The sequence below is a fragment of the Seriola aureovittata genome, chromosome 18 (genome assembly GCF_021018895.1).
Source record: "Seriola aureovittata isolate HTS-2021-v1 ecotype China chromosome 18, ASM2101889v1, whole genome shotgun sequence".
In the NCBI taxonomy this organism is placed as follows: Eukaryota; Metazoa; Chordata; class Actinopteri; order Carangiformes; family Carangidae; genus Seriola; species Seriola aureovittata.
The window spans coordinates 12,360,956-12,387,547 of NC_079381.1; the positions used below are offsets into that span (position 1 = coordinate 12,360,956).

The window sequence follows — 26,592 nt, forward strand, 5'->3', positions numbered from 1 at the left end:
ACTGTGTCCCACAGAGCAACGACACAGCTCAAACATTAACCGGATAGGACGGATACCGTTTGTCCATCCTGTGAGCGATATGTGTGTTGAATTTATAAACCCTGTGTTCATTCACCGGGACTCCACACACACACATAGAAAAGAAGAAGGAGAAGCTTCCGCCTAGAGAAGGTGGGAGGTGTCAGGTGGTATGTGTATCCAGCCAATCAGGAGTAAGTGCGCATTGCGATCCTGTGCAGAAGGATTGTTTTATTAAAGGGTTGGTAGTGATCAATGGGAGAGTGGAGCTGTCCGCGGTGCTGAAAGTTACTTCATGATGGACTGCCCTTCAGCACTATGGACAGCTCCACTTTCATCACTCCCATTCAAAAACAATACACGAGCCTATATTCATCATAAAATATTAAATATATAAATTTTAAATCAGCTTCCAACTTTACAGTTGTTTAGTTTTTCATGGATGATGAGATGAGATATATATAAGAAAACGAGAACTTTACGACTCCAATGCAGCTGTGGCAAAGAAAGCCTTGTGAACGAACTGTGCAGCTCTGACTAAAATCCCACTACAAATACAAAAACATAACTCCAATATAGCCTAACAGCCCTAAGACTAAATTTGTTGCTGCTGCAACGCCGGGACGTGTGGATGATTGGGTTTCAGGCTTTGGTTTATGCCCCCACAGCTGCTCAATCTCGGGCAGTTGGCTGTATTTCCTCAGGGTGATATAACTCTTCTACTCCATTAATAACGCAGCCACCAGCGGTCACATCAATCTGTGGCTGCAGACACAGGCCCCGGTCATTTAAGTGCTACAGGCCTGCACGGTCACATGGTCGACGGCCAATGAGCTGAATGAAATCAGCACCTTGTAAATCAACGGTTGCAGGGTGTTTCCTGTGAAGTCGATAAATGGGAAATCAGTCAGGAATTTATGAATAGATTGATATGCGTTGTTTGCAAAAGCTAAATCACACCTGTGAGAATGGCATATCTTAAAGTGCTGAAATGTATTGGTGAAGTGATATGTAACCACAGTAGGAGAAAATACACCTTCTGTGTGTTTTAATTTATACTTTTAAATGTATTTATTTTTTATTCTGTTTGTGGCTACAGTTTCAGAAAAGAAGTGAAGTAGTTTTTGTCAAAAGCTCGGCTCTGTTTGGTGTAAGGTAGATCTCCAAATTTAAAAAAAAGAAAAGAAAAAAAAAAAGAGAGAGAGGCAATAATTCTGTAGTTTTTGTTGATTCTGATGAAATAAGGCTGGGCTTCACATCCCATGGTTGCAACCTTTTCATGACGTCGAGCCAGTTGTTTTGGTCCCCTCTGCCCAATCGGAGGATCCTCTCACATTCTACCGGAGCCGAAATGGGTCTATTCATGCAGCGGCACTGTCCTCCCGTAAGTACCATAACGCCCTTCGTCGGGTGCTCTGTGGTACCCGACTGCTGCTTTAAACAGCAGCACTGACATGGAAACCCCTTTGCAGCTGCAGAACGATTTCTTTCCAGAGCAGCAGTTCCAGCACTGTAAGTACCAGCACTACTGCGGGCGGGAGGATCGGCTCGTGAAGCAGCACGACCAATGCTGCACCTGCAATAACTGCACCTGCGATGCGAGAAAAAGCCTCGTCTTTCGCGGGACGTCGCCGACCACTGTGGGAACTTTAAGGACACCTTCGGAAACGTCTTCGAGGCAAGGTTGCCAGTACAGCGTCTGCGAGTTCACACCCTCTAGTCATGGTAGTTCATCCAGACATCATCATCCTCACCATCAGCAGCAGCATTGCCGCGATCGGCAGCGGGGCAGCCTGGGCAGCAGCCACAAAGACAGTAACTCCTACAATGAAATAGCCATGAGCAGCTGCAGATACAACGGCGGCGTAATGCGGCCGCTGAGCAACTTGAGCTCGTCCCGCAGAAACATACACGAGTTTGATTCCGAGTCCCAGCCTTTACAGCCCATCTCAGCCGCAGATGCGTCGGACACTCTAGTATCCAAGCCGGAGAATAATTCCACCACCCTGATGCCTTACGCATCGGGAGACGGAGGGGGAGGCTGCAGCCACAGCGGCGGTAAATCGGGTAAAAAGAAGAACCAGAACATTGGGGAAAAGCTCGGCCACAGGAGGGCCTTGTTTGAGAAAAGGAAGCGGCTCAGCGACTATGCTTTAATCTTTGGGATGTTTGGGATCGTTGTTATGGTTATAGAGACTGAACTCTCATGGGGAGCCTATGGAAAGGTGCGTATTTACCCAGAGCCCATGGCGCGCAGTCCCGTCTAGACCTAGAGTTAATTTAGTGGCATGCGACTGAGGGAGCGAGCCGTTTAAATTAAACAACTTCTGTCAAAAGTGTTAAAGAAAAACAGTCACTTTAGCAGCAGAAGTCTGAGCTTATTATAAAGTATACCAGTTAGTCACATTTCCAGTCACATGCAGGCCAGAAGGCCCACTGCTGTCCAACCATGAAGGGGAACCCCATAATACAAGAAGATATCATGTCAGCGTTTGTTGCAGTGCGCCTTACCAAACTGAATTTTTACTTACTTTTATGTGTTTTTTTTGCCCAGATGTTTGTCACAGAAGTAACAGCTGCTTTACCATATAAGAATGTGATTTTATGTCATGATGCTGTGTGTTGTTTGGCTTTAGTGTTGTTGCTCTTTTCCAGGAGTCCCTGTATTCATTAGCTCTAAAATGCCTGATAAGCCTTTCTACAATCATTCTCCTGGGGCTGATTATCATATACCATGCCAGAGAGATACAGGTAATGTTGCAACACTTTCCTTATTCTTTAACTGATGTTAGAGGGTCATCTTACCATATGTCATCACATTTCATAAGTACTAATATTTAGCTATAAAAGTGCACTTTATATGATAACCAATAAGTTTTGCAGATTATTCCTTTAAGTGTTAGAAAAGATGTTTTTTACTGATTATCCATATGCTTGTGTAAGAAAGTGATTTCTCTGCAGCATGGGGCAGTGTAATTATTCACTGAAATTATATTTGCAACATGAACATTTTGGATGGCTTTGACAACTTTATTTATTTTCACTTTTCATCATTCTTAGGATAAAAGCATCTCATGTTTGTTCTATAACTATAGTGTAAATAACACTGTAATTGCACAGAGGTTTTTGCACTGTAGATTGTAGTGTTTTGAAGCCACACTAATAGTTCATTATACATTTTGATAAGATTTAGAAACCCCTCACAGTGTTCAGTGGATGGATATAGATCGTCAAGCTCCCCTGAGACGTTTCAACACTTGCACAGTTTTATGACCCTGCCTCAGAGCATTGTTGCATTACTTACAGTTCCTCCTGCGCTTCAGCACTCGTGTCTTTGTTAAACAGCCACAAAATTAATGGCGCCACTTTCTGCAGGGTGAACGTATGTTTTCAGAAAGCTTTCTTTTCTTTTTTAATTAAATCAGCTTAAAAGGAAAACTTGAAAAGAAACACAGCTCAAGCATTTTTTATGCTGTTTAATCATGTTAATGGATTTTCTGACTTTTAAACAAGATGGTGATTTTTGAAAATGCCTTCAGATAAATTATATGAGCTGATCCATCTGTTTTCATCTTCATTCTTTTTCTCTATTAAGTCTTAGATTCAAGATGTAGAGTGGGCTTTTTGAGATACAAAAAAAAAAAAAATGCCACATTTGGATAAAACATTAGGTTCTCATCTCTTGCATTAAAGGTTGAATTAGTCACAGTATATTCATCAGTCTTGTTGGTATATTTAGGACTTACAAGTCCGAGGGGAGTATCAGTCATTGAAATAGCCAAACAGTAAAACGTGTCGCCCCCTTCAGATGTCTCATTGTAAACCTTTCTTTATGAGGGATGATAGAAATGCACAGACATCATTACCATATTTCAATGCATAACAAAAGCGTTTTCATTTCCCTTGCAGACAGCTCCCAGTAGCTGTTTATAAATTAGAAAGCATACTGTAAGTTTGAATGAGTATCATATTCATTCTTCCCTCCCTCTGCCTCCACACCTTTTATTCTAATTCTGTGTAAATTAATCAATTCATAAACTGAGCTTTTTCACCTCTTGCTTGTACAAACTTTCCTTGATGCTAAATACTGTAACGATTCAGTTGTGACTAATATATTGCAAAGGCGCATTCCTCGTCACGGCAGGTTTCATTTAGTTGAGTTTGATAACAGATTGTGTTGAATCGGTAGTCGTGCGTCAGTCCTAGGTTTACGGTCCCTGTTCACATTAAACCAGTGAAATGCTTAAGCACTGAATTATGCTACATAGTTTTGGTCACAGTTGACTGTATATTCCTATATTGTGACACAGAAACACAGGCGATGATACCCAGTTTTACAAAGTTTGAACCCTCTCTTTTACACATTAAAAATAGCTGTGAAGCAACATGATTTCCTTCATTCACAGATGAGCTGAAATGCTCCTTTTTGCTCTAAAACTAGCTTTTCTTTCCTTTCCTTTCATTGTCAGCAGCTGCACATTTGCCCCACAGCAAGGCTGCTCAGACCTCTTTGATCCAGACTCCTCTGACACTCACGTCAATATCCAAAACATGTTTCACCCTAGATAGCTCTCTCTTCACGAGGAAGACATTTTCTCCTTTGTTGACCTAGAAAACCTTATTAAGGCAATTGTTTGCCTCAGAGTTGATTACTGCAATGGACTTTTCACCACATATCCTCTCCATAGTCATTTATATACAATTTATTCAAAGCCTGAACACTCAAATGAATCAGAAAACATCATCACGTCACTGCAGTCTTAGTCACTCTTCGCTCTAAAGTTGATTATAAGGTCCTTCTTCTAATTCATCAAGTCCTTTGGAACAAACTAGCAGCCAGTTCCTGGAAACTTATTATTTAAATCAAGCTCATAGTGTTTATACTTCAACTTCCACCACACCAGCTGCTCCTTTCCTTCCCTGCCTAAGGGGCCTTTGTGCCTGTTGTTGCTAGTCTGTCATTACTTGGTTCTTGCAGGCTGACATATGCGCTTGCACGCACACACACACACACTCTAAATCTATCTTACTAATGACACAGACATGCACACACAGCAGCGTTGAAATGTGCGTGTTCCCTTCACATTTTCTCTGTGCTTCCGCTGTTTGCTGCTCAGTCCAGGCTTTTGTGACAAACTAATTTGATCAAAAGACGTCAACTGAAAAAAAAAAAAAAAAAGTGATTTGAGTTCATGTGAAAATGTGATTTTGAAATGTGCCGTGTTGAATTTAAAGACCAGAATTCAGCCTCAAAGTGTGAAATATCACACATTGTCAGGTTGACACAGGGCTAAATGAAGACTGAAATGAACCCCCACAAATGAAAAGCCTAACTTATGATTTATTTTTGTCAGTGATAATGAGGTATGCAGGTGAAAATCTCAATTGTAAGTTGTCCAGAGTTCAATGTGACAACTTTCTTATGTTGTGTTTGACCAATAGACACTTCCAAACCTAAAGCTATTCAGAGATATTCAGTTCACATTGATATAAAACAGAGAAAGGCAGCAAAATCCTAACAAAGCAAACCCTGGGAGAAGCTGGAACAAGGGTGTTTGGAATTTTAGCAACCAAGAGTTATGTTCATTATAAATTAATCTCAATTAACCAAATAATTTTCGGCTTTGTGAAACACAAGATAACAGCGAAAAATGTCAATCGCAATCACACAGAGCTCAACGTGGCATCCTCAAACGTCTCGTCTGAGGATTTATCTTTTACGTTCTTCATAAGTTTTTTACATTATTTTATCTGTTAGATAAATGTAGTGGAGTAAAATGTGCAACATTTCGCTCTGAAATACATTGAAGTACAAGTAGAAAGTGTTAAGTAGTTGAGGTCATGTACTTGGCTTTTTTTCCCCCACCACTGAGAAACTGGTGGAGTGTCCCTTTAAATTGTGACTCTCTGACACTGAATTTCACTTAACCAAACACAAACCCGGTGACTATTTGACTCCGTTTTTATTTATATTATCACCTGGATGAAACATAGCACCAGAGATACTTTTAACACTCACACTGACCTCTGTTGTGCTCTTCAGTCTAATGTAAAATCCCAGGTTCACGACCCTCAATTTGTTTTTTGTTCAAACTGTAAATGAGGCCAAATTGTTGGTGATATTAGTGGAGTGCTTTCTAAAGTGCACTTTTCCATGTTGGAAATTTTGCTCCTGCAGTGAAATAGATTATGCATGCACATCCATGTGTACTCACAGATGCCTGTCAGATGCAGAGGCATAAGTCAAGATGATGAAGTATTTCTCCACCACTTCTAGCCCCTTAAAACTGATTTACTTGTCAAACTCGGTAAAGACTGTGCCCTCTCATTTTTACATGGTATAACAACAGGACGTCGGAGTGACTGAGAACTCGAAAGGTCAGGTCAGACAGGATAGATGTTGGACACTAGCTTTCGTTTGAATTGTTGAGGGACACATCTGCAGCGGCAGTGACAGGTGACACAGAACCAAGTGCATTAACAGAGGGAGACAGTGTGTCCATGTTTTGCTCAATGTCCTTAGGTTTGTACCAGCATGTATAATTAGGAGACATAATACCCTTCTTTGTACATACTGCTGTCATTCAAAATTCTGAAGCACATATCCTTTTATACCTCTCCTTCAAATGTTATCGGCCTGATTTAGTCCCAGTAATGTCTTTTGTTGACAGCTGGCGATCCGCCCGAGGAATTTTTAGACGTTTTTAGTTTAGTCGAGTTTGCTGTGTTGGCAGGCAGCGACTTACTGTACGAGTGGAAAGGGAGAGGAGTCTGAAGCTCCTTCCTGACTTTGATTTGTCATTGTCAAAGTCTGATATGAGCTATGAGCTGGGAGCATCTTCCTCGTCTCACGGCTAAGATGGTTGATGAATTCACCTTTTCCTCAAGCAGACAGAAACTGACATTTTGAAAGTTTTCTCTTCTTCTCACATCAAAGGCCTCTTGCCGAGGGGCATTTGTGTTAAGGCCATTGCTATGTCGCTGTACCTTGTGATGACAGTTCTGCTGAGTTTTCTCAAGCTAATGCAAAACGCTTTGGGGCCTGTTCTGTCTTTGATGTGTACTTTTGTGATAAAAGTCAGCACTGATGTTTCACAGTCGCCCAGTATTACATTTTACAATCTGCAGAAAAGATAAAATAACAACACATCGCTCCAACGCTGTGCCAGCGAATCCTGCCAAAGCCAAACTTGGCCGTGCTTGTCAGACCGCCCCTGGGTGGTGTGTATGTGTGAGAGATATGGTGTAACTGCAGGAGACGCTCTGCATTTCTCACAGTGAAATCTGTCCTCTACCTGAGACTCCAGACCGGAGTCAGATAACCACCACTGGCTGGTGACCTCAGTGTTTTCACTGAACATACAGGCTTTCAAGGGCAGAGACAGCCTCCCAAAGAGTTGAGCATCCTAAAGATTATTTATTGATGGCATTTACGAAATTGTGCTCTGCATGTGGCTTTAAACATGCAGCAAATTTTAGATTATTAATGTAGGCGACTTGGACACAACTGCAACAGTCTAAAGAAAGATTTATAAGAGCTTTTACTTTGGCGCAGAGAGGTTAAAATGACTTTGCTTGAAGAGAGGAATGTATATGCAAATGTGAAACTTAATTTCAGAAACAAAAGCAAACTGCAACAGCTTCAGATTTACTCAGCAAAGTGGCCTCTTAGTGGCTCACTTTGATATCATAAATAAAGCATTGCATTAATGTCTAATTGGGCTGAACCTCTCAACCTAATTCACTAATGAGATTGAGCGATTTCATTCTCAGTGACAAGATATATGTTCCCATCTCCACATTACACAGATTAAATATTGAGCTGGACTCCATTAGTTATATTGAGCGTAGTGAAACCAGTAACCAACCCAGCTAGCATCGCTGTTGAGCTCCTTGGAGACTGCACAGTATAGAGGCAGGACAAGCGGTAGGCGGGGAATGATCTCAGGACAAATTCAACTGCAGCGTCTCTCAACCTTACATAAATGAAACTGTCACATGACGAGCAGAGGACATGCACTCTTACTGATTCGACTGTATCTTATTATCCGTCAAAAAACAAGCTGAATATCCAAGAAAAATCATCTGGATTTATCCTCATTCAAAATTAAACGCCGTAATGTTTGTTTTCTGAGATCTGTGGCACAACGCAGGAGTTTCATATATGTGCTTTTTTATTTAATGTCACTGTGAGGATACAGTGACGCCATTTTGGCCAATCGAGACTTAGTTTTAGGGTTGAGGTTAGGATGTGTCCCCACATGTACGGAGGGACAAACGTGCTTATGTGTCTCGGTCTGTGCATGTCTATATAATAAATGAGGGGCTATAAGGGCCACATAAGGCACATAAAAAATTAATGAAAGAAATAAAAGGGTCAGATATATCCTGTTTTTTTCCTCACCTTTCAGTTGAGGTATCTGGTCATGCAGATAGGTTTTGGTTTAAAATGTAATTAAATTTAATTAAATGTAACAGTTGTGTGGCTTTAGGAAAAAGAATATTACAACTCTTGGATAATTCACCACAAAATTATGTACAGAAATTCATGTTCCCAAGACAATGAGGCTTACTGACTTTGGTGATCCCCTGACTTTTCCTCTAGCGCGACCACTGCGTTGACACTTTTCGTGAACTTTGCGATGGTGCGAGCAGCACAGAGGAAATTCCATTCACTTCCACTGTGCTCGGGTGAGGGCAGCAATCTCTCTCAAAACCTGGACAGTAAAGTGAGAAAATATATTTGTTGTAATTTAGATCCTTTAAGCGACTAACTCATCATTAATTAGTAGCATTTGTCCGTGCCCTTTACACTCTGATCAGTATTTTTCATCACATTCGTGTCAGTTTCAGCTTTGCTGATGCAGTTTGTGTGAGTTAGACAGATGTGATTTTCTGAGACCATACCCCCTTACTAGAATTTTACTAGAACTGTCTTTATTATTTATTGATTGTTTATCCTCCCTGCTTCAGTCAAAGGCAGTATTACAGGTTGACAGGGCTGAGAGGTGTGTTTGATTAAGGCATCATTTTTATTTTGGCTGTTGTGGAAAAATGATGGTGTCTCTGTGCACATAGCTTCTTGATTTATATATCTACCAAAATGCAATTAAACAATTGCTCACAAAAAATGTATTTGGGTTCAGATATTTTACGACATGTTTCTTGTTGCTTTGACAATCAGCATTTCATATGTGAATTTTGAAACTGCAGACTTCTAAGTTGCTTTCAACCTTTGTAGACATGTGTTTAGCTGTTAGTTCAATTTTAAAATCCCTTTTACTCGTGGTGTTTAAATTATTTGTCAGCCTCCTGTAACTAATTTAAAGGCTTCCTGACTCGTCAGCTTTTTCAATTTCCTGACTCTTCAGTGTCTTCCTCTGTAGTATATTCTGACGTGATGTAAACCACACAGTTTAATGTTTTTTCCACTGGAGATGGTTCCCCCACCTCTCTGTCATAACTGCTGGTTCTGCTGCTAGCATGGAATATTTGATGCTCTGAGGTAAAGGGCCCTTGAGTATTGTATTTCAGGTCATCCATTACCATAATTGCTTTTACCCACCAAGTAGGCTTTCCTTATGCAACCTGCGTGTAAATGTTTAATTACATTGTTTTGAGGTAACAAACTTTGTAACTGCTTTTGACAGGACAGGTTTGTTGTTTAAAATGTAAAATAAAACGCAGCTTGTGCTGTGTGCAAACAATAGATTTAGCTGCTTTCAGAGACCTAATTCTGTAAGTAAGAAACCGTGGCAGAGTGGAGTCACAGCTTGCGTTTCCATGTCTACATTACACTCACTTGGAAAGCTGAACAAGACGAGCTGTGGTTAGAGTTACACACTTCTCTGACACATGTCAGTTTGTTAAAGGAGCTCGGTGTCACTCATTTGATATGAACAACTGCCTCTGAAAATTTAATCCATGTGTTTTCTGTGTTTGGGGGAAACTTTGATTGTAGCTTTTAAATAAATATAAATGAGCTGCGGAACCTTTGTGGGGCAGTTGTGCCGTTTGTTCGGGGACATGTGTTAGCTGTAGCTTGCTCTGTTTATGTTGTTATGTGTCAGATCACTGACAGCTGATATTTCTTGTACAGTGGCTGTTGGACATATAATTGGCTCAGAGGCTCTAATGAGTGCACAGTGTTTGCTATTGTGGGTTCAGTGAAGTTTGTGTGTTAAAGCCTTTAAAGCTGTCAAACTGTAGTATGTGGAGCATTCATGTATGTCTGGGTGAAAAGTTGCAGCGTACAGCATTATTGATTTTCTGTGTGCTTTCTTTGTCCTTGAGTTGAACATGTTGAATGGGAGCTTTCTTTTCAATGTGAGAAATATGACTATTTCAGCGATTCTATTTTATGTAACATATCAGTGCTAAATTTACAATCTAGGTCACTGATCCCATTAGCCCTCCAGAACTGGGACAGTTTTTTACTTCTATAATGAGAAATTCCAAATTAAACTAAATGGAGACTAGTTGGCAAGATGCCGAGTCGTGATGTGTGCCTCCAGTGTGTGCTGAGCATTTTATTTCTCATAGAACTAAAACTGATGTTTGACTGATAAATCAACATATCAAGTATATTTTATACTTAAGCAGCCAAGGGACTGCATGAAAATTATTTGGGTGTGAAGGGGGCTGAACTTTATGTTTGACTGAACTTTATGTCTCAGGGTTATTTATATTTGGCTCGGATCTTGCCTTTGACATTAAATATGGCAACACCCACCCCTGTAAATTTAAGCCCTAATTCAAGCTTAATATTTTAATGAAACAATTTTTACATACCCAAATCCCAGATAAGGAGTTGAATTTGAATTTCATAAATTATGAAAAACCTGATAAACACACGTTGCATTTTGTTTACCAAGCACTCCAGCTGCTTTCTATTTCTGAACCAAGAGTTACTACACAGTCATTACCAGTGTTACTGAATAAGTGAAAGGGGCACATGCAGGCGAGGGGCTGTTGTTCTGTAATGATACAGAATAAAGGGAAGGCAACACTTTACAGAGATAATGTTCAATCACTACATCCACTGTTTCTCAAATCTGACATGTTGGCCGGGCTAGAGACTAGAAAATGAAGTCCTGATGCAGAGACATGATTGTTGTTGCTCTACATATGGCAGAATGGCCTTCGAGCCTCTTGCAGTAAAATCTGCAAAAAAGGATGAAATAAAATATAAATCTGGGACATGAAAAATTTAGATCTCCTCTTGCTCTCCCAAAAATTTTAGACCACCCTCCTTTCAGCAAAAATTAGGAAAATAACTTTCCTCCCCATTTCCTTTCCACCTCTGCCCCTATTAATTTCTGTACAGTCCTTAAGTTTAAAAAATGTATATTAAATTCTTCCTCACTAGTCTTCATGGGTAATGAAAACAAGTATTTGTGGAGCACACAAAAGTCACTGAAAATCCCAAACTGCACACTTTAAAGATGAGCCGAGCTGACAGATGAACTGACCTGAGCACAGTCCCGGTCGCAAGGATGCTAAACTGTAAGCAAAAAACATTGTATGTAAATATTCTGATTTTAAATCCTAAGATGTCACAGGACATCGTATAATTGATTACCAAGCATATGAGGGAGGTTTGTGACAAAATGTAATCATGTGCAGTTTTTCTTTCCTCTCCTTTAGAAAGGCTTCTGCTATCATAGCAAAAAAACAGCCACGAGGAAACCTCACTTATTTTTGCTGACAGCAACATTTTGTGAAATATCTACTGCCAGTTGTGATGGCCTGTACACAGGCAGAGGACACTGAGGTGATTGAGCGGAAAGAACCGGAGCAGCTGTGGAGGAATATCAGTGTGGCGTGTCAGAGAGAGGAATTATTTGACAAATGTAGGGGAAGCTAATACAGTTTGATAGTATTTAATCTCCAACACGCACCGGTACCTGTAAAGCTCTGTGAGAGGGGTAAGACTGAGATAGTGTATCTAGAGGCATGATCAGGGATCACTGTGAATTAGCTGGCGATGGTGGTCATGGGCTGAGCCATTAGCTCAGGGTGAATACACCGTGCAGTGAATCTTTTGAGAGAAGATGACTGCAGATTGGATTTAAAGTGATGAAGAGGAGGGAGGGGAAGAACAAGAGGAGGGACCAGCAGCAGCAGCAGCAGCAGCAGAGGTGACCATGTGAGGAAGCTACAGTGAATGACGGAGGATGAGGTGGAGAAGAGTGATGAGGGGTGTTGAAATTCACCCATGCTGAAATCCCCAGTGAAATGGCCTACCTTCTGGTCGGGGTGGCCAGGCGATCGGAACCTAATGCTAATGTGGAGGTGGCAGATGTTCTCATCAGTATAACGCTTTGAAGTTGAAAATGCCACTGCATGCTGCTAATCTAACACTTATTTTTCTTATTCAGGGAGTCTGAAAACAATGAGAGAAACAGAGTAAGGGGGACATACATGGCAGAATTCAGTCCCAGAGTAATAGTCACACATGTGCACACAGACTATTAAGCTTATTTAGTACAAATTGCATACTTTACGTTAATTATTGCCATTAATTGTAGAATTTTAGAATTTTTAATTATTTTGATTAGGTCTGCAACAAATTGTTTTCATTATCCATCTGCTGATTCATTGTTTAGTCTGAGATGTCCATCATAACTTCTTGTTTTGATCAAAAGTCCAAAACCCAAACATATTCAGTTTACAGTGACAAAGAGAAGCAGTAAATCCTCCAAGTTGAGAAGCGGGAACTAGAGACTGTTTGGCTTTTTTCGCAATTTTTAGAATGCCTGAAATAATTAATTGATTATCAAAATACATCGATTAATCAATTAGTCAGCTCACATTTTGAGTTACTTTCTGCCTTCCAGAAAAGCTGTTACAGACTTGAAACTTGAGGTAGGTAATTTATCACAATGGTTTTCTCACCATACAGACATAAATATGAAAAAAATGGTTACTACAAGGCAGGAAAACCACCTGAAAAATGAAAACACCATGGTATACTTTGGAAAATGCATTCTGAAAAAGAAATATTTCAGTCTTTCAACATTCATCCCATACCCTTATATCATGGTTCATTCGTTCAAGAACATACCGTCCGCCCTTTATCATATTAGTCATTTTTTAATCTTTTTTTTTTTTTTTTTCTCCAAATGTTCTGAGCACAGTTACTTGAATAAATTTTATACTGTGGAACATGGTCAGAAATACTGTGTATATTATATATATATATATATATATATATATATATATATATATATATATATATATATAAAAGATTTGTCTAAAATGGAGAAGAAATTACTATGGTCTTTAAAAAGTGTGATTCAAAAATGTGATTTAATGACCCAAGGCTATTTGTGACTTATTGTTTAATGGGTTTAATGATTTCCTGCAGCTTGCTGTGTCACCATGATGAAAATGTTAGCTGGCTTTTACCCTCCATCAGCCTCACTGTGCCCTTTCCTTACAGTTATTTATGGTGGACAACGCAGCCGATGACTGGAGGATAGCCATGACATATGAGCGCATCTTCTTCATCTGCCTGGAGATCCTGGTGTGCGCCATCCACCCCATCCCAGGGAACTACACCTTCACCTGGACCGCACGCCTGGCCTACTCCTACGTGCCATCCAAGACGGATGCGGATGTAGACATCATCCTGTCCATCCCCATGTTCCTGCGGCTGTACCTCATCGCTCGTGTCATGCTGCTGCACAGCAAGCTCTTCACGGACGCCTCATCCCGCAGCATCGGTGCACTCAACAAGATTAACTTTAACACACGCTTTGTGATGAAGACCCTCATGACCATCTGTCCTGGCACTGTGCTGCTGGTCTTCACTATCTCGCTGTGGATCATTGCTGCATGGACTGTGAGAGCTTGCGAGAGGTGCCTGGATCAGTTTCTCACGCTATGCTGCGCTGCTCAGCATGAAACATAGATAAGGAGTAAAAATAGATAATGTACACACTTCTAAGCTCAGTCTGTGTCTGAGCATTAAGATAGAAAGATTTACACACAGTGTAAGAAAAGATTATAGCCCTACGGTACTCTGAAATTTAATCTCATAACCTACATTGGATTAAATCCTAATTCTTTCTTCTTTTTTTAAAATAAGAATTAGTCATTAGAGAAGCTGAAGTGCATCAGTTTCTGCAGGTGCTTTAAGGTTGGTCAACCTGTTGTATTTATTATTTATTACAGGTACCACGACAACCAGGACATAACCAGCAACTTTCTAGGAGCCATGTGGTTGATCTCAATCACGTTTCTTACCATTGGATATGGGGACATGGTCCCTAACACATACTGTGGGAAAGGAGTCTGCCTCCTGACTGGCATTATGGTGAGAAAAGCAGACTTCAGTTTTTTTTCTTTGCCAGCTTGTGAAACTGTTGAAAGACAGGAATACAGGAGGCCTTATCATTCTTGTGACTAATATGCTGCTAACATTCAATGACAGGAAAAAATAGTGGCCAAGCAAATGAAATAAGTAAAAATCCACATTGTGCAATTGTGCCTGTCCATTCTTGTTATTTCACAGGGTGCTGGCTGCACTGCTTTGGTGGTGGCTGTGGTTGCAAAGAAACTGGAATTAACCAAAGCTGAAAAACATGTCCACAATTTTATGATGGACACCCAGCTAACAAAAAGAGTAAGTGAGCACTCCACATTAAGTTATTTGACATCACAGATATCCCGCATTCTTAACCAAACATGTCCTTTTTTTGGGCACCTTAGGTGAAAAACACAGCTGCGAATGTTCTCAGGGAGACATGGCTCATCTACAAGAACACCAAACTGGTGAGGAAGATGGACCACGCCAGAGTCAGGAAGCACCAGAGGAAATTTCTCCAAGCCATTCACCAGTAGGTACCACGCCATTAACCCTGATCTCGCCAGTCATGTCGGTTTAATATCTTCTTATCCAGCAGTGTATTTACATGATTCACCAATGCTACACGAACCTGAAATCTGAATTGTTTGACACCTGTAGCAAAAATATTTTGCTCATACCATTGCAAGATCTTTGTGTATCATGACCATGTTTCACCTGGCTTGACTAACTTTAAATTTGCAGATGTGGTAAAGAGTTGGCCTGTTGATTCAGCATCGTAACGAATGGTAAAATATGCAGGGGACTAAATTTATGCAAATATTATTCACTGATACACTAGAGGTTCTTGTAATTCATTTATTTTTAAACAGGCTAGGAATTGCCAGCATGAAAGAGACATATCTTATCTGTGTAAAATGGTGTTTTCTCTGAATGAGATTTGGAAAAAATTTCCATTTTCCCAGAGTTACTGCGGAAACAGTGAATTTTTCAGCAGCCACAGTTTCATAGAAGTATTCCCGAAAAAAAACAATAAAACAACTAATTTTACCTTGAAATATTCCAGAGTTACAGAATTCACAGCAGTATGATATTGATCTCGCTCTCTTTACCCCCTCTCTCTCTCTCCTCTTGCTGTCAGATTGGCTTTTGTGTGTCTCTCACTGTGAGTCAGATGTCAGGCTGACCTCAGGGCTGATACATGTGGGTTTCTACTTTTCTAGCGGCTGGTCAGACACTTACCTGTCAGCTAGTCTTTTAGTGCATCCCCAAGGACCCCAAAAGTGCTATCTAACTCCAAAACAGTATTGATCTTAGCCTTGCCTCATCTCGTTTTTCTTCAACCTACAGTGCTTACATGCACACCTAATCTGTGGCGTGTTTCAGGAACTGGAACTCAGCTCCGTGCTGTATTAAAAAAAAAGTAACTAGATGCACAATGACTTTATTGTTATGTAGCTTTATGCTCAAGTAAAATGTCCCTTTTTTATATGTTTGTTTCATATGCTTTCTGTGGTTTTATGTATGTATATGGGTCTTTGTGCTCTCCTGTGTACAACTTTGATTTGCTCATGGATCTTTTGAACACACATTTATGTTTGAAAGACATTAGGATGTGTAATTACAAGGTAGAGAATCTCATAAACTGTCTGCTGCTGCAACCCGCATCCAGATTTGTGCCATTTAATAGTCTTTTGTCATGGTTGCTTTGTCAAGTCATTATGTCCTTGCAGGCGATTTGCAGCGGTGGTGACAACGTCTCATGTCCACCTCTTGTTCTCTAGGACAGCCTAATAAGGGAAATCCCTCTGAGCTAAAGCTAAATCTATAAAGAACCAGATTCGGTGGGAAAAAGTCACGTCCAGCTCTGTGCGCAAGGACAAATACTCAGCATGGTTTCAGCACTGTCCTCTTATAAAGATTTTCTTTTGTCTCATGACGTAGTGTGTTTCACAGGCCTTATCTGAGAGAGTTTTAAGTGTTGCCTGCAGCCAATGTGCTGGGTGTGTGACACAAACTCGGGATTGAGATGAATGTAGGACAGGAAGTTGCCTGACAGCGAGCAGATCGCTCAAGTGGAGGGCTGGAAAAGGCCTACAGCTGTCCTTGACCTGTCATGAGGCGATATCAAACATCAAATCAGATATCATCGTGCCGGTTTCCTCTGGTAAAAGCTGCAAGACCGCGTGTGAAACTCACTCAGACATCATCATCACTCACAGCAAAGGATATGAGGTGTAAACAGTTGTTAAATGGCACCATAGACGCTTTGAGGCACTGTCTGTGTTGGTGAACACTTATAGACGTCACGTTAACAGGAAGGTTGTACTTTGTATATTTCTGATAACCAGCACTAGTGTAGAGAAAAGGGATTAGACTTGGAGAGCGAGCTAAGCTGCAGCTACAAGAAACAGTCCAAACATCGCAAGATAACACACAGGTTGCAGGAAGAAGTAAGTCAAGCAAATATGGTTGCTGCTGTTCAGACGTGAGGCGACAGAGAGTATAGAGATGAGGGGTTACAGCAGCCAGTCCTGAGCAAACAGATTTTGCCATCTGAATATGTTTATATGATGTTGTAATAATTCATTTGTCTACTTCATGTTTCCTTTTTTTCCTGTTTGTGTCAACACAATGAAAATAGAGCTCGAAAGTAAGTCTTCGCCTCACACGTAGATACAGACCTGTTGTGTGCATGCTAACGAGAGCTTGTCCTTGAACCCAATAATGTGACTAAAAAAATTACACTCCTTCATTTGATAAGTGAAATTCATGCCGCAAAAAAATGTTGTTTGCAATGACTGAATTGTTTCACACGACACAATCTTAATTTTGCCAGATAAATTCATTTAAGGTGCTACAAAGGTCTTTTGTTTGTTTTTTTTATTAGATGACTGTTCAACTGAGTAGCCTGTCAATTTTATAAAACACACCACAGTCTCACATTCAATCTTCAGCATTTTGTGTTGCAATCACAGCTTTAAATAACCAGCACAAACACCCTTTAGACGTTATTATTCAGTGGACCAATGCTGCACATTGTGAACACACCCACAAATGCATATTAAGTGAATTTCAATTATCAGTGATGGAGGGTGTTTTTCTTTCCATTTCTGCATGGATGTGATGAGAATTTGATCTTTAATCAGAAAGCCACTGATTAAACTCCAATCAACTGTGCTTTCACTTACCGAAGGATGACGACTAGAGCTCTACAGGAGGCAGACCCGCAGTAACACAAGTATAATATTTATGATATCCCTCAAGTCATGTTATACAACTTATGTCATGCTCATACAGATCAGGGCTCAGGGTCATCTTTCGGCGTGTGGAACCATTGTTACGCCTGTTACTACATCTGCAGCCACATTTCCTCCATTTCTCTGTTGGATGACACTTTAGCAAAGACACTGATCCAGTGTTATCATGGCTGGTAAACAGTATCATAAGAAGGACATTGAGCTGTCATGCATCTCTGCCCTAACAGGAATAAGCAAAATTAGCGATAGACACAGCTGAAACACTCCTGAGGTTATCTGTTTGGTGCATTTTACCACACCACAGGCAAGATGTTGCAGTATGTGTTAGGCCACAACAGCTGTTCAGTCAAGCGTCTCGGTCGGTACAGCTTCCCTGTGGGAACGCTGTCCCTTCCCAACCACAAGGTTGAAGTGGGAATCATAGCGAGACACAGGAGAGTGAGTGCTTGTTAGCTCAGAGATCAGTGGATTGGAGAAACGGGAAAGTGACCTGAGAGGAAGGTCAGGGTAAAGCCTCCGAGCAATCCCGTTTGTGCCTGAGAGGCTGCAAACTGTGACTGACGGCATGAAGCTGTCAGCAGGGACGGACAGGAATAAAGAAAAAAGAAAAGGGCTGCAGAATGTTCACCCTGTCCATTACACCCGAAGAAAAATTAGCATTTCTTTCCACAATGAGGTAAACGGAGGTCATGACAAAAGAAAGCAAGTCGGGAGGGTAAAAAATATGGCACAGCACTAACTGAGATTGCCTTAACAGATTTAGTGGGGTATTGAAAAGCTTAGCGTAGCCGTTTTCCCCTGATGAATAGCAAGCAGATTTAGAGTGCCCATTCAAAAGCAGAGCTGCCCATGAGGAGTGATTGACTGAGGGAAAGAGACATATAGACTATAAAAGACAGGGCATGTATGCTTCCTTGTCCTGACCTCAAGCTGCCCTCCACTTCGACCTCATTTGACAGCTATTGGTCATCCAACTGTGAAATGTATATTTCTAACAGGTCTTACATCAAGTGCAAAACCATTTGACATTGGATATCTAATATCTTTCATCATTTTAGATAGACTACTTCCTTCTTTTTTTCTTTCATTCGATCACTTGAATAAGAAAAGTGCTGTTTTACAATAGTATTCTGCACTTGTCTTTAGAGTCTGCTCTGTATGAAGCATTTCGGTCCTCAGCTGTCAGGACATCTTTCCTTGCCTGTAGTTTTCTGTAGTGACTCCTGTGGCACCCTCTGTTGGTCTAACCTGTCATCTTCGCTCCACATCTGCCTGTCTTCAGGAAACAGAGAAATGATCCTGCATTGCATGAGAATGGGTGTATATCGGCTAATTAGCAGACTCCCCAAGGGCCCCTGAAATCCCTTCTCGATCTTCATCACATACAGGACCTAATGATCACCTCACACTGCATTCATGGCTCAGTTAGTTATAGTTTTTATTATTATGATTTTTTTTTTTTTTTTTTTTTTAATCAAAATCTAAAATATTGGCAAACTTGCCATCTTGATATCATTCTGTTATTGTGCCCAGTGTAATTTAGCATGCGTGGGTGAGTCAGGGCAAAAAAAAACCCTCTTTAATATCCTGAGACCACGTGTGGTCGACACTCTACAATACTGCACAGTAGCTGTTTTTGAGCCCCCTGAGAGAATGAGTAAAACAGGCTGTAGGAGCTTAATTAAACAGGAGATGTGAATTATTTAAGCATGTTGTATGGAGTAGGCAAGTTATTTTATGCAGACTTCTGGTTGCTAAAAAAAAGTGGGCCATATCGCAGGTTATTTAATCTCACAATTTAACTGTCACTGGGAAAATAATGTCCTTTATGAATTCTTAGAACAAGCTTTAATCAACAAACAAATTGTGAAAACTTCTCTCATTTCTGATGTCATGTTTTTTTAATGTTTATACAGGAAAGTCTCTGAAGGAAAACACTTTATAGAGAACAGTGTTTGTTATCTGTGGGTTTTTAAGTGATAACAAAAATTCACAGAACTACGAAAAAAGAGAAAAGTTGGTTTAACCAGAAGGCGAACTTTAAAAGGTACAAGAGTTCTTTGTTACTTTAGTATGGTTGTATGTATTGGTTGGTAGGATGTAGAGCTGGTCTCATTCTCCTCAGTGGCAGCTCCCCCCTCCCCCCTCCGTGGTCTCCTTTCCACTTGCATGCAGCTCAACCAAACAGACTGACCCTTGCAATCCCTGCATTCTCTACACACATCTTGTGCATGAGGAGTGTTCTTCATGTGTATGCCTTTGTGTGCGCACAAATTTAAAAATGATTTGAAAAAAAAAAAAAAAAACTTCTGATAGCGTTAATTTATTGGGTTCTGAATGGTCTTGTGTTCAGATTGAGAAGTGTTAAAATGGAGCAACGCAAGCTGAATGACCAAGCAAACTCACTAGTGGACCTTGCTAAGGTAAGCTAGACTAACAGTCTACTGCTGCATTGTACATTAGGATAGACAACTATCCTCATAAGCTTCATTCCTTTGTGTGATTGAATTCAATGCATGCTGGTTCACTCGCTGAATTAGTTGTGTTTTCTAATACAATCAAAGTCTACAGGTGTCAAATAAACAGACAGGCTTTTCAAAAGGTGATTAAAAATAAATCTGTGTGATAATTCTGGTTCACCTAAGCTTTGGATCCTTTGGGTATGAAATAATAACTTAATAAATTTTCTTTCACAGTTCAAATTACTATCCCCAGGACATGTTCGCCTGAAAATTACTAACAAGACTCACTTTTGTCTATGCAAAAACCAAATGCAGTTTTTCACTTAATGCATTCTCTAATATTTGTCTCCAGATGCGCTAAACAGAAGTTGACAAACCTTAGGGAAAGACCAGGCAGAACGCCAGCCTGACACAGCAGAAACAGTAACCTGGGAAGGGAGACACACTGTGATCTGATGATTCAGCCAGAAGTAAAGGCAGAGAAAGAAAGGAGAAGAAGGCAGAGGGCTTTGACATTCAAAAGTACACCACAGTCAAACTGGATTCAGGCCAGCGTGCCATGAAAGGTATTAGTTAATATTGCCCAATCACCTCCTGCTGTAAAACAGTAGCCAGAGCCAGGATGTGACATTGGATAAGGTGGCTTGTAGCCAGTGCCACTCAGCAGCCTCTTTAATCATTGTTATAAGAGTCTGACGCCATGAGAGGGCAGTGTAGCTCTTCGTGCTCTCAGTGGAAAGATGGAGCTAAATAGAGCTGAACATATCACTGGCAGCTGCATTGCCTCTGCAGTGCAATGTGAAATTCCTCAGATCACAGTGTTTCCCCTTAACTCATTATCTCCTTTACAGTCTAATATAAAATGTGGTTTCTCATTTAAATGATGCAGTTTTTTCCCCACAGCATCGTCTTCACTTTTGCTTTTCAGGCTGAATTACATGTCCTCAAATTGCAAAATTGCTCACTCAAGCTGCTGTTTGTAACAATCTCTGCACTCTCCTCTCTCTTTTTCTCCCCTTCTCTTGTCCACAAATAGGTTGATAGTGTCTGGTGTTGACAGGGGTTGAAGTGGATCTGTAATAACCGCATATATTCTTGCTCCATCAGTAACATCCTCTGTTCATGATATTTGTTTCCTCGTGGTGTAGTAGGCCTCTTTTCTTGCTCTCTAACATTTTATGTCATCACTATTTATCGTGTTCATGTTTCATTTCATGATTTACAGATGAAGCCTAGACTTGGTTTAGTTCAGTTCTGCATGTAGACCCGTGCCTAGCAGCAATGAAATTCTCCGTCAGAGGAAGAATAACATGTGTATAAGATAATATATCATACATGAACAGTTTAAATGCTGAATTTCATTTCTAATCCACAGAAAAATATTCACAGAAATAAAGTATTGGATTAGTGTTGATGTAAGTAATACAACACAGTGAAAGCCTTGTTTCCACTAGCTGTCAGGCTGAGCAACGTCAGTACTACTTTAGTCCTCACTGATTCACATAAACAACCTATCCCATTATTGCTGCCTCAAATCAGAAGAGGACAAGGTAAGTGATGGATGGTATCGCCTCTACGCTGCCAGGGATTATTAGTCCTCTGCTGAATAATACCTTAGAAACCGCCCTCCAGCAGCAACACTCCTACTCTTTACCCAAGAAGTGACACAGATTCAGCGTGTGTTGACTATTTTTTATTAAAAAAAAAAAAAAAATCGTAGCTACACTGTATTTTTAAAAAGTCTGTGAACAGATGGTTGATGCATCAAAAGAGCAAAAAGCTTCATGCAAAGTCAGCAGGCACCTTTTCTGTCTCCTCAAGGTCATAGACTAATGTACTCTGGCATGATTATGAACTCTCGTTAAGTGTTCATATAAAGTCAGCCCTTCTTTAGCTAGCAGGAAATGTGCTGGTTCTCAAGGTTGTAGCTACTGAGCATAAAAATAACTTAACCTGATGATCCTCTGTTCTTATTTTAAATGTGGGATTGACTTTTCTGCTTTCAACCTCTGATCACCCAAAAGTAGAGGACAATGGGACAGTCTGCTGGGAAACTGCAGCCACCAAAATAGATAGACAGTACTATAATAGACGCATTTACCTTGACTTGTAAAATTTGATTCCTCAGGTTGGCTGGGTTTTCATGTTGATAACTTGAGGTTTATTTTTCAGCTCTGCCTTAATCAATACCCATTTGCCTATATTTAAGTTGTAAGGGGCTCTTGTTTGCTGTTATTATTTCTCCTGTTCCTACTGGGGCATGATGACATGCCCTCTTAGAGCTATTTCAATATACAGTACGTGATGAGGGACAAAAGCCACAGTCCTTCAATGCAAAAATGCAATTAAAAGTTCATTCAAACTTAATATGAGGTCTCAACACTCTGGTTTAGTTAAATATCCCGGATATCCACCATAGCTTTTTTTAGTACAAAATTCTGTTTTTATTTCACTTGCCCTATGTTTCGGCATAGCAAGAAAATACAGGTCACCGAAGACCAAAGACGATATTTTACTAAAAACACAGTAACTCTGGAGGAAATGATAAGTTCTGTAGAGATCGTCACTCCCACTAGATGTTGCACGAGACCACCAACAACTCAGACCAATACAAACACTTCGTCAGCCACAATCCTCCCTCCATTCATGTTCTCATTCAGCCAGGTGATACAAAGCCCAGTGAAAGTGGCCACTAAACACACAACAAGAGGCACAACTGAATAAAGTTACCCTGTGTACACGAGAGAGACAACAACAACAAGCCAGCCACAATAATTAGCCCACGTTGACATTGCCGTGATATGCTCCACAATAATGCTAGTAGCAAGCCAGCTGGCAACACCAACATTTGCCAAACGAATTCATAATACTTGTTGCAGCAAGTTAGCTAATGTTATCGTGGCTTCTGTAGCTGGTCACGACTGAAAACAGACATGTAACATTAAATAGCCATAAAGTTACTTACACATCGACGAGAAGAAGAGCCAGTTCCGAGTCTAGTTGGAGCCTTTAGCAGCTAGTAGGGGTCTCAATCTTGGTACAGCCATATCGGTATTCCTCCACAGTTGGACTGGGAAAGAAGTTCAGCCTTGGACTTATACTGGGACCGTCCATACGAATGAGGAGCCGGTAAATATACTAACTAAGCAGGTAAAAACTTTAAAACTTTATGGATGTTTTGAAGGTCCACCAGCTGGCCGAGATTTGAGCTGGTAGGTCCCACGTGCTCTGGTCTTATCTCTTTCTTTGTTGGAGGCCTTTTTAGCTGAATAAGTGGTTTCTGCAGTGGAGGAAACTCTGGAAGATGCTTTCACCTGAATGCTGAGTACTGTAGTGCCATCTAACCTGTGGGCGGTCCCTGCGTATTTGTAAAGGTGGGGAGTGACTGTGGACTTATAGTTTAACTGGAGGGACTACATGCACTAACACGCACGCGCCATTCCGCATACCAAAACCAAGAACAGAGAAACTTTATAAAAGAAAGAAAGATTATAAAACACACCGAGGGGATGTGACTTCATTCTCTGCTCAGGGCGCCATTACTCCACTATATTTTTTACATAGAAAATTAATTGCTGCTGAATTATTGTTTAAAATATTGTTTACAGAACCTTTACCATGATTTGTCAAACTGAGATTGAGATTGATTATTTTCATTTTAACTTTACAGTGCATTTTACACAGTGACTGTGGATTTTGTTCCCCATCACTCACACTGAAATTGCTTCAGAAATTTAAATCTCAAGGCAACAACTGCAATGACCAATAATGCTTGAAATTAAAAAAAAAAAAAAAAGTTTAGGCTATTGAAAAGATACGAATGTATTCATTAATAATTTTTCTGTCAGACAATGAACAGTTGTTAATGGACTCTAAACATTTACATTTTTCTGCCGTCTGAACAGGATATGTTGAGGAGTGAATCTTTTAATGTGAAGCTTCCTTTCCTCTTCTTTTCAGAATAATCTGATAACTCGCTTTCAGCTGTACATGTACTGACGTATTGAAGAAGCTTGTGTTTTTATCTGTAAACTGTTTGCTAATACTGGACACATATAGCATTTTCAGGTTGTCCATAAAAAATAACAACAAATTGGAAAATGATCATGTTAAGTGTGTCTCCTCTCCCTTGTTCCAGACTCAGAACATCATGTATGACATGATATCGGACTTGAATGAGAGAGGAGAGGACATGGAGAAGAGGATTGCGTTGCTGGAGACAAAGCTGGAGACTCTACTGAGTAACTTGCAGGCTCTGCCAGGACTCATCAGCCAGGTTATCAGCCAGCAGCACAGGGACTTCCTGGAGGTTCAGCTCCAGCCTTATGACAAACACAGCCCTGAGCGCTCACAGTCAGTGTCCCGACGGAGGTCGTCCTCCACAGCACCACCCACCTCCTCCGAGAGCAGCTAGAGTCCAAGGGGAATGCCTCCACTGAAGACTTTTGCCATCATATGGCCAAGTTGCATTTATCGTAAAGCCTTATGGTTTCAATAAGTATTATCCAAATTCTGATGACAGAATCCAAGATACTGGGGACAATGCATTTTAATGGATAACTTCATGCTGTTATTTGTTTTTTATTACCTCAAAAGATGTTGTTATCCTTGCTCTGGTGACAAGACCTCAAATAATGGCGCTTCCCTCGGTAAAAACTAAAAGGCCTATCGATGGGGCTATGATAAGAACTCTACTCCATCTCTATGCAGAGGTAGCCAGTTTTAGGTGGCAAGGTTACCAAGTGTGAAACTATTGCACTAAAATAGTGCTTCTCACAGACTTTGTGCTTCTGCGGGCTTGATTCAGTTGCCGTGTTCCTCAAAGCAAACTGAGAAACCACTGAGAAATCAGTCAGGGAGAATGACAGTGATATTGAGGAAAAGTGCTGTGTTTGATGGCCTGGAGTGAACTGATAGCAGAAGGCAGATGAAAATCACTCCTACACAGTGTCACTCAGAGATAACTTAAAAAGCTTGAAATGAGGGAAAAAAGCATATATCTTTTAGGTTAGAAACAGCATCAACTATAGTGGTTTTCTTTTTGCAGAGTGCCCCTGTAGAATGACTATTTTTGGGGCGACGTTGCAAATAATTTAATCCTCTAGTCAAAATGAATGCATTAAAATCTGTACTTGCACTTACTTTTTAATCAATGCACTTCAATGCTGACTGACATATGATATAAAGATGCGTTGCTCATTAAAAGAAGAACATTTGAGATGTTTGGGCATGGGTTTATTATTGTCAGTTCTCAAGTTGTGGCCAGTGTTGATGAATCAAGTCAAAGCCCTTTTTCTGTTTTTCACAAAGAAGCATTAACTTAGACCTGCAGAGGTCTACAGAAATGTACTGAGTGATCACAAAATCAGTAATTAGCCCTTGTCTTGCTGTGTCTCACCTCCTGTCCTTCATTCCTGTGCTATTTATGCTTGCTGTCATCTCAGCTGGGCAACAACAAATGCAGAACAACAACTCGCAGAAACCGTATCTACCTTTTAAAAAGAAAATGCCTATTTTTATATATTTTGATGAGGACAAGCACACCTCCTACAACGAAACAAACAACAATGGGGACATAAGAAGCGACAGATTCAGCATATCTAGCATATGGTTTTCTCGGACTGGAGTTAAGATACATACTACATACATAGTCTGTTATGTTCTTTCCTGATCTTGGTTGTACACAGATTTTAAAATTGCATTATTCTTCAGAATGCATTTATTTTTTAAAGCAAATGCTTTAGATGACTCTGAGGGCTGAGCTGGAAGAGTAGAACTGGTAAATCTACCTATAGTGACTAGCATTTATTAGGGTTAAAAGGTTTTGATGTCAGAAAGCAAATTAAAATGTTTCAATTTGATTGAAATATCCTTCTTGGCCTTTCACACAGTGTGTCTATATATCAACTGTGTGAAAAGCCTTGATGTGGCCAATAAACCCTCTGGACAGTAATATTCCCCATATGAACATACAGTAGTTGTTAATGCAACCTTTTCAACATTCACAGAGCATAGCATGGGTGAGAGAAGATCTGGTGGTCACTCATCAATACAGCAGCAATGAACTTGTTCAACCAGCCAAACCACCAACCAATAAGTCAATCAGAAGGTCAACACAATGACAGATGTTCAGTCCACCAACTTCAGCAACGTAGAAACCAATGAGAGATTATACTGTATGCGACTTAAACAATAAACAATTAAACTATAAAAATTGAATGTGTCCTTTTTTCATTGTATTTAAATTTGTATTAAATAGGACAAGTTAAAATGTGTGTGTTTGTGTGTTCCTGCATAAACAGTTACATCAACATATAACTATAATTTGTGGTCCAAATCACTTTCAGATTTAATTGAGTTAATTTAATGTGGTAACTTCTTTTGATTTCTCACTGATCAACCACTGAATGGAGTCAAATTAAAAGAATGCTCCTCTAATATGTATCTTCAGGGCAAATTTTGCCCCAAACAGTAACTTTAAGGCATTCTGATGTAGGCTGTAAATGGCTGACCATGTACCATATGACATCTAGACTCATTT

General features: G+C 40.2%; 1 protein-coding gene across 3 annotated transcripts; it reads left to right on the forward strand.

Annotated features, from left to right (window-relative positions):
- The first annotated feature begins 1,187 nt into the window (after positions 1 to 1,187).
- On the forward strand, positions 1,188 to 26,265 carry kcnn2 (potassium calcium-activated channel subfamily N member 2). 3 transcript variants are annotated; one of them, XM_056404334.1, is made up of 9 exons: positions 1,188 to 2,243; positions 2,674 to 2,769; positions 13,463 to 13,881; positions 14,197 to 14,338; positions 14,537 to 14,647; positions 14,734 to 14,861; positions 16,974 to 16,982; positions 19,943 to 20,012; positions 24,190 to 26,265. In XM_056404334.1, the coding sequence occupies exons 1-9, from the start codon at positions 1,473 to 1,475 to the stop codon at positions 24,463 to 24,465; spliced, it is 2,022 nt and encodes a 673-aa protein (XP_056260309.1). In that variant the 5' UTR covers positions 1,188 to 1,472; the 3' UTR covers positions 24,466 to 26,265. The 3 variants fall into 3 exon arrangements, with proteins under 3 accessions (XP_056260309.1, XP_056260308.1, XP_056260307.1); XM_056404333.1 differs by lacking the exons at positions 16,974 to 16,982; positions 19,943 to 20,012 and having other exon boundaries at positions 2,677 to 2,769; positions 24,190 to 24,339; XM_056404332.1 differs by lacking the exons at positions 16,974 to 16,982; positions 19,943 to 20,012 and having other exon boundaries at positions 1,190 to 2,243; positions 24,190 to 24,339.
- Positions 26,266 to 26,592: the final 327 nt, after the last annotated feature.

Coding starts and splice junctions, on each gene's coding strand:
- kcnn2 (XM_056404334.1), top strand. CDS start 1,473: ATGGAAACCCCTTTGCAGCTGCAGAACGATTTCTTTCCAGAGCAGCAG. Junction 2,244..2,673: donor CATGGGGAGCCTATGGAAAG/GTGCGTATTTAC, acceptor GCTCTTTTCCAG/GAGTCCCTGTATTCATTAGC. Junction 2,770..13,462: donor ACCATGCCAGAGAGATACAG/GTAATGTTGCAA, acceptor CTTTCCTTACAG/TTATTTATGGTGGACAACGC.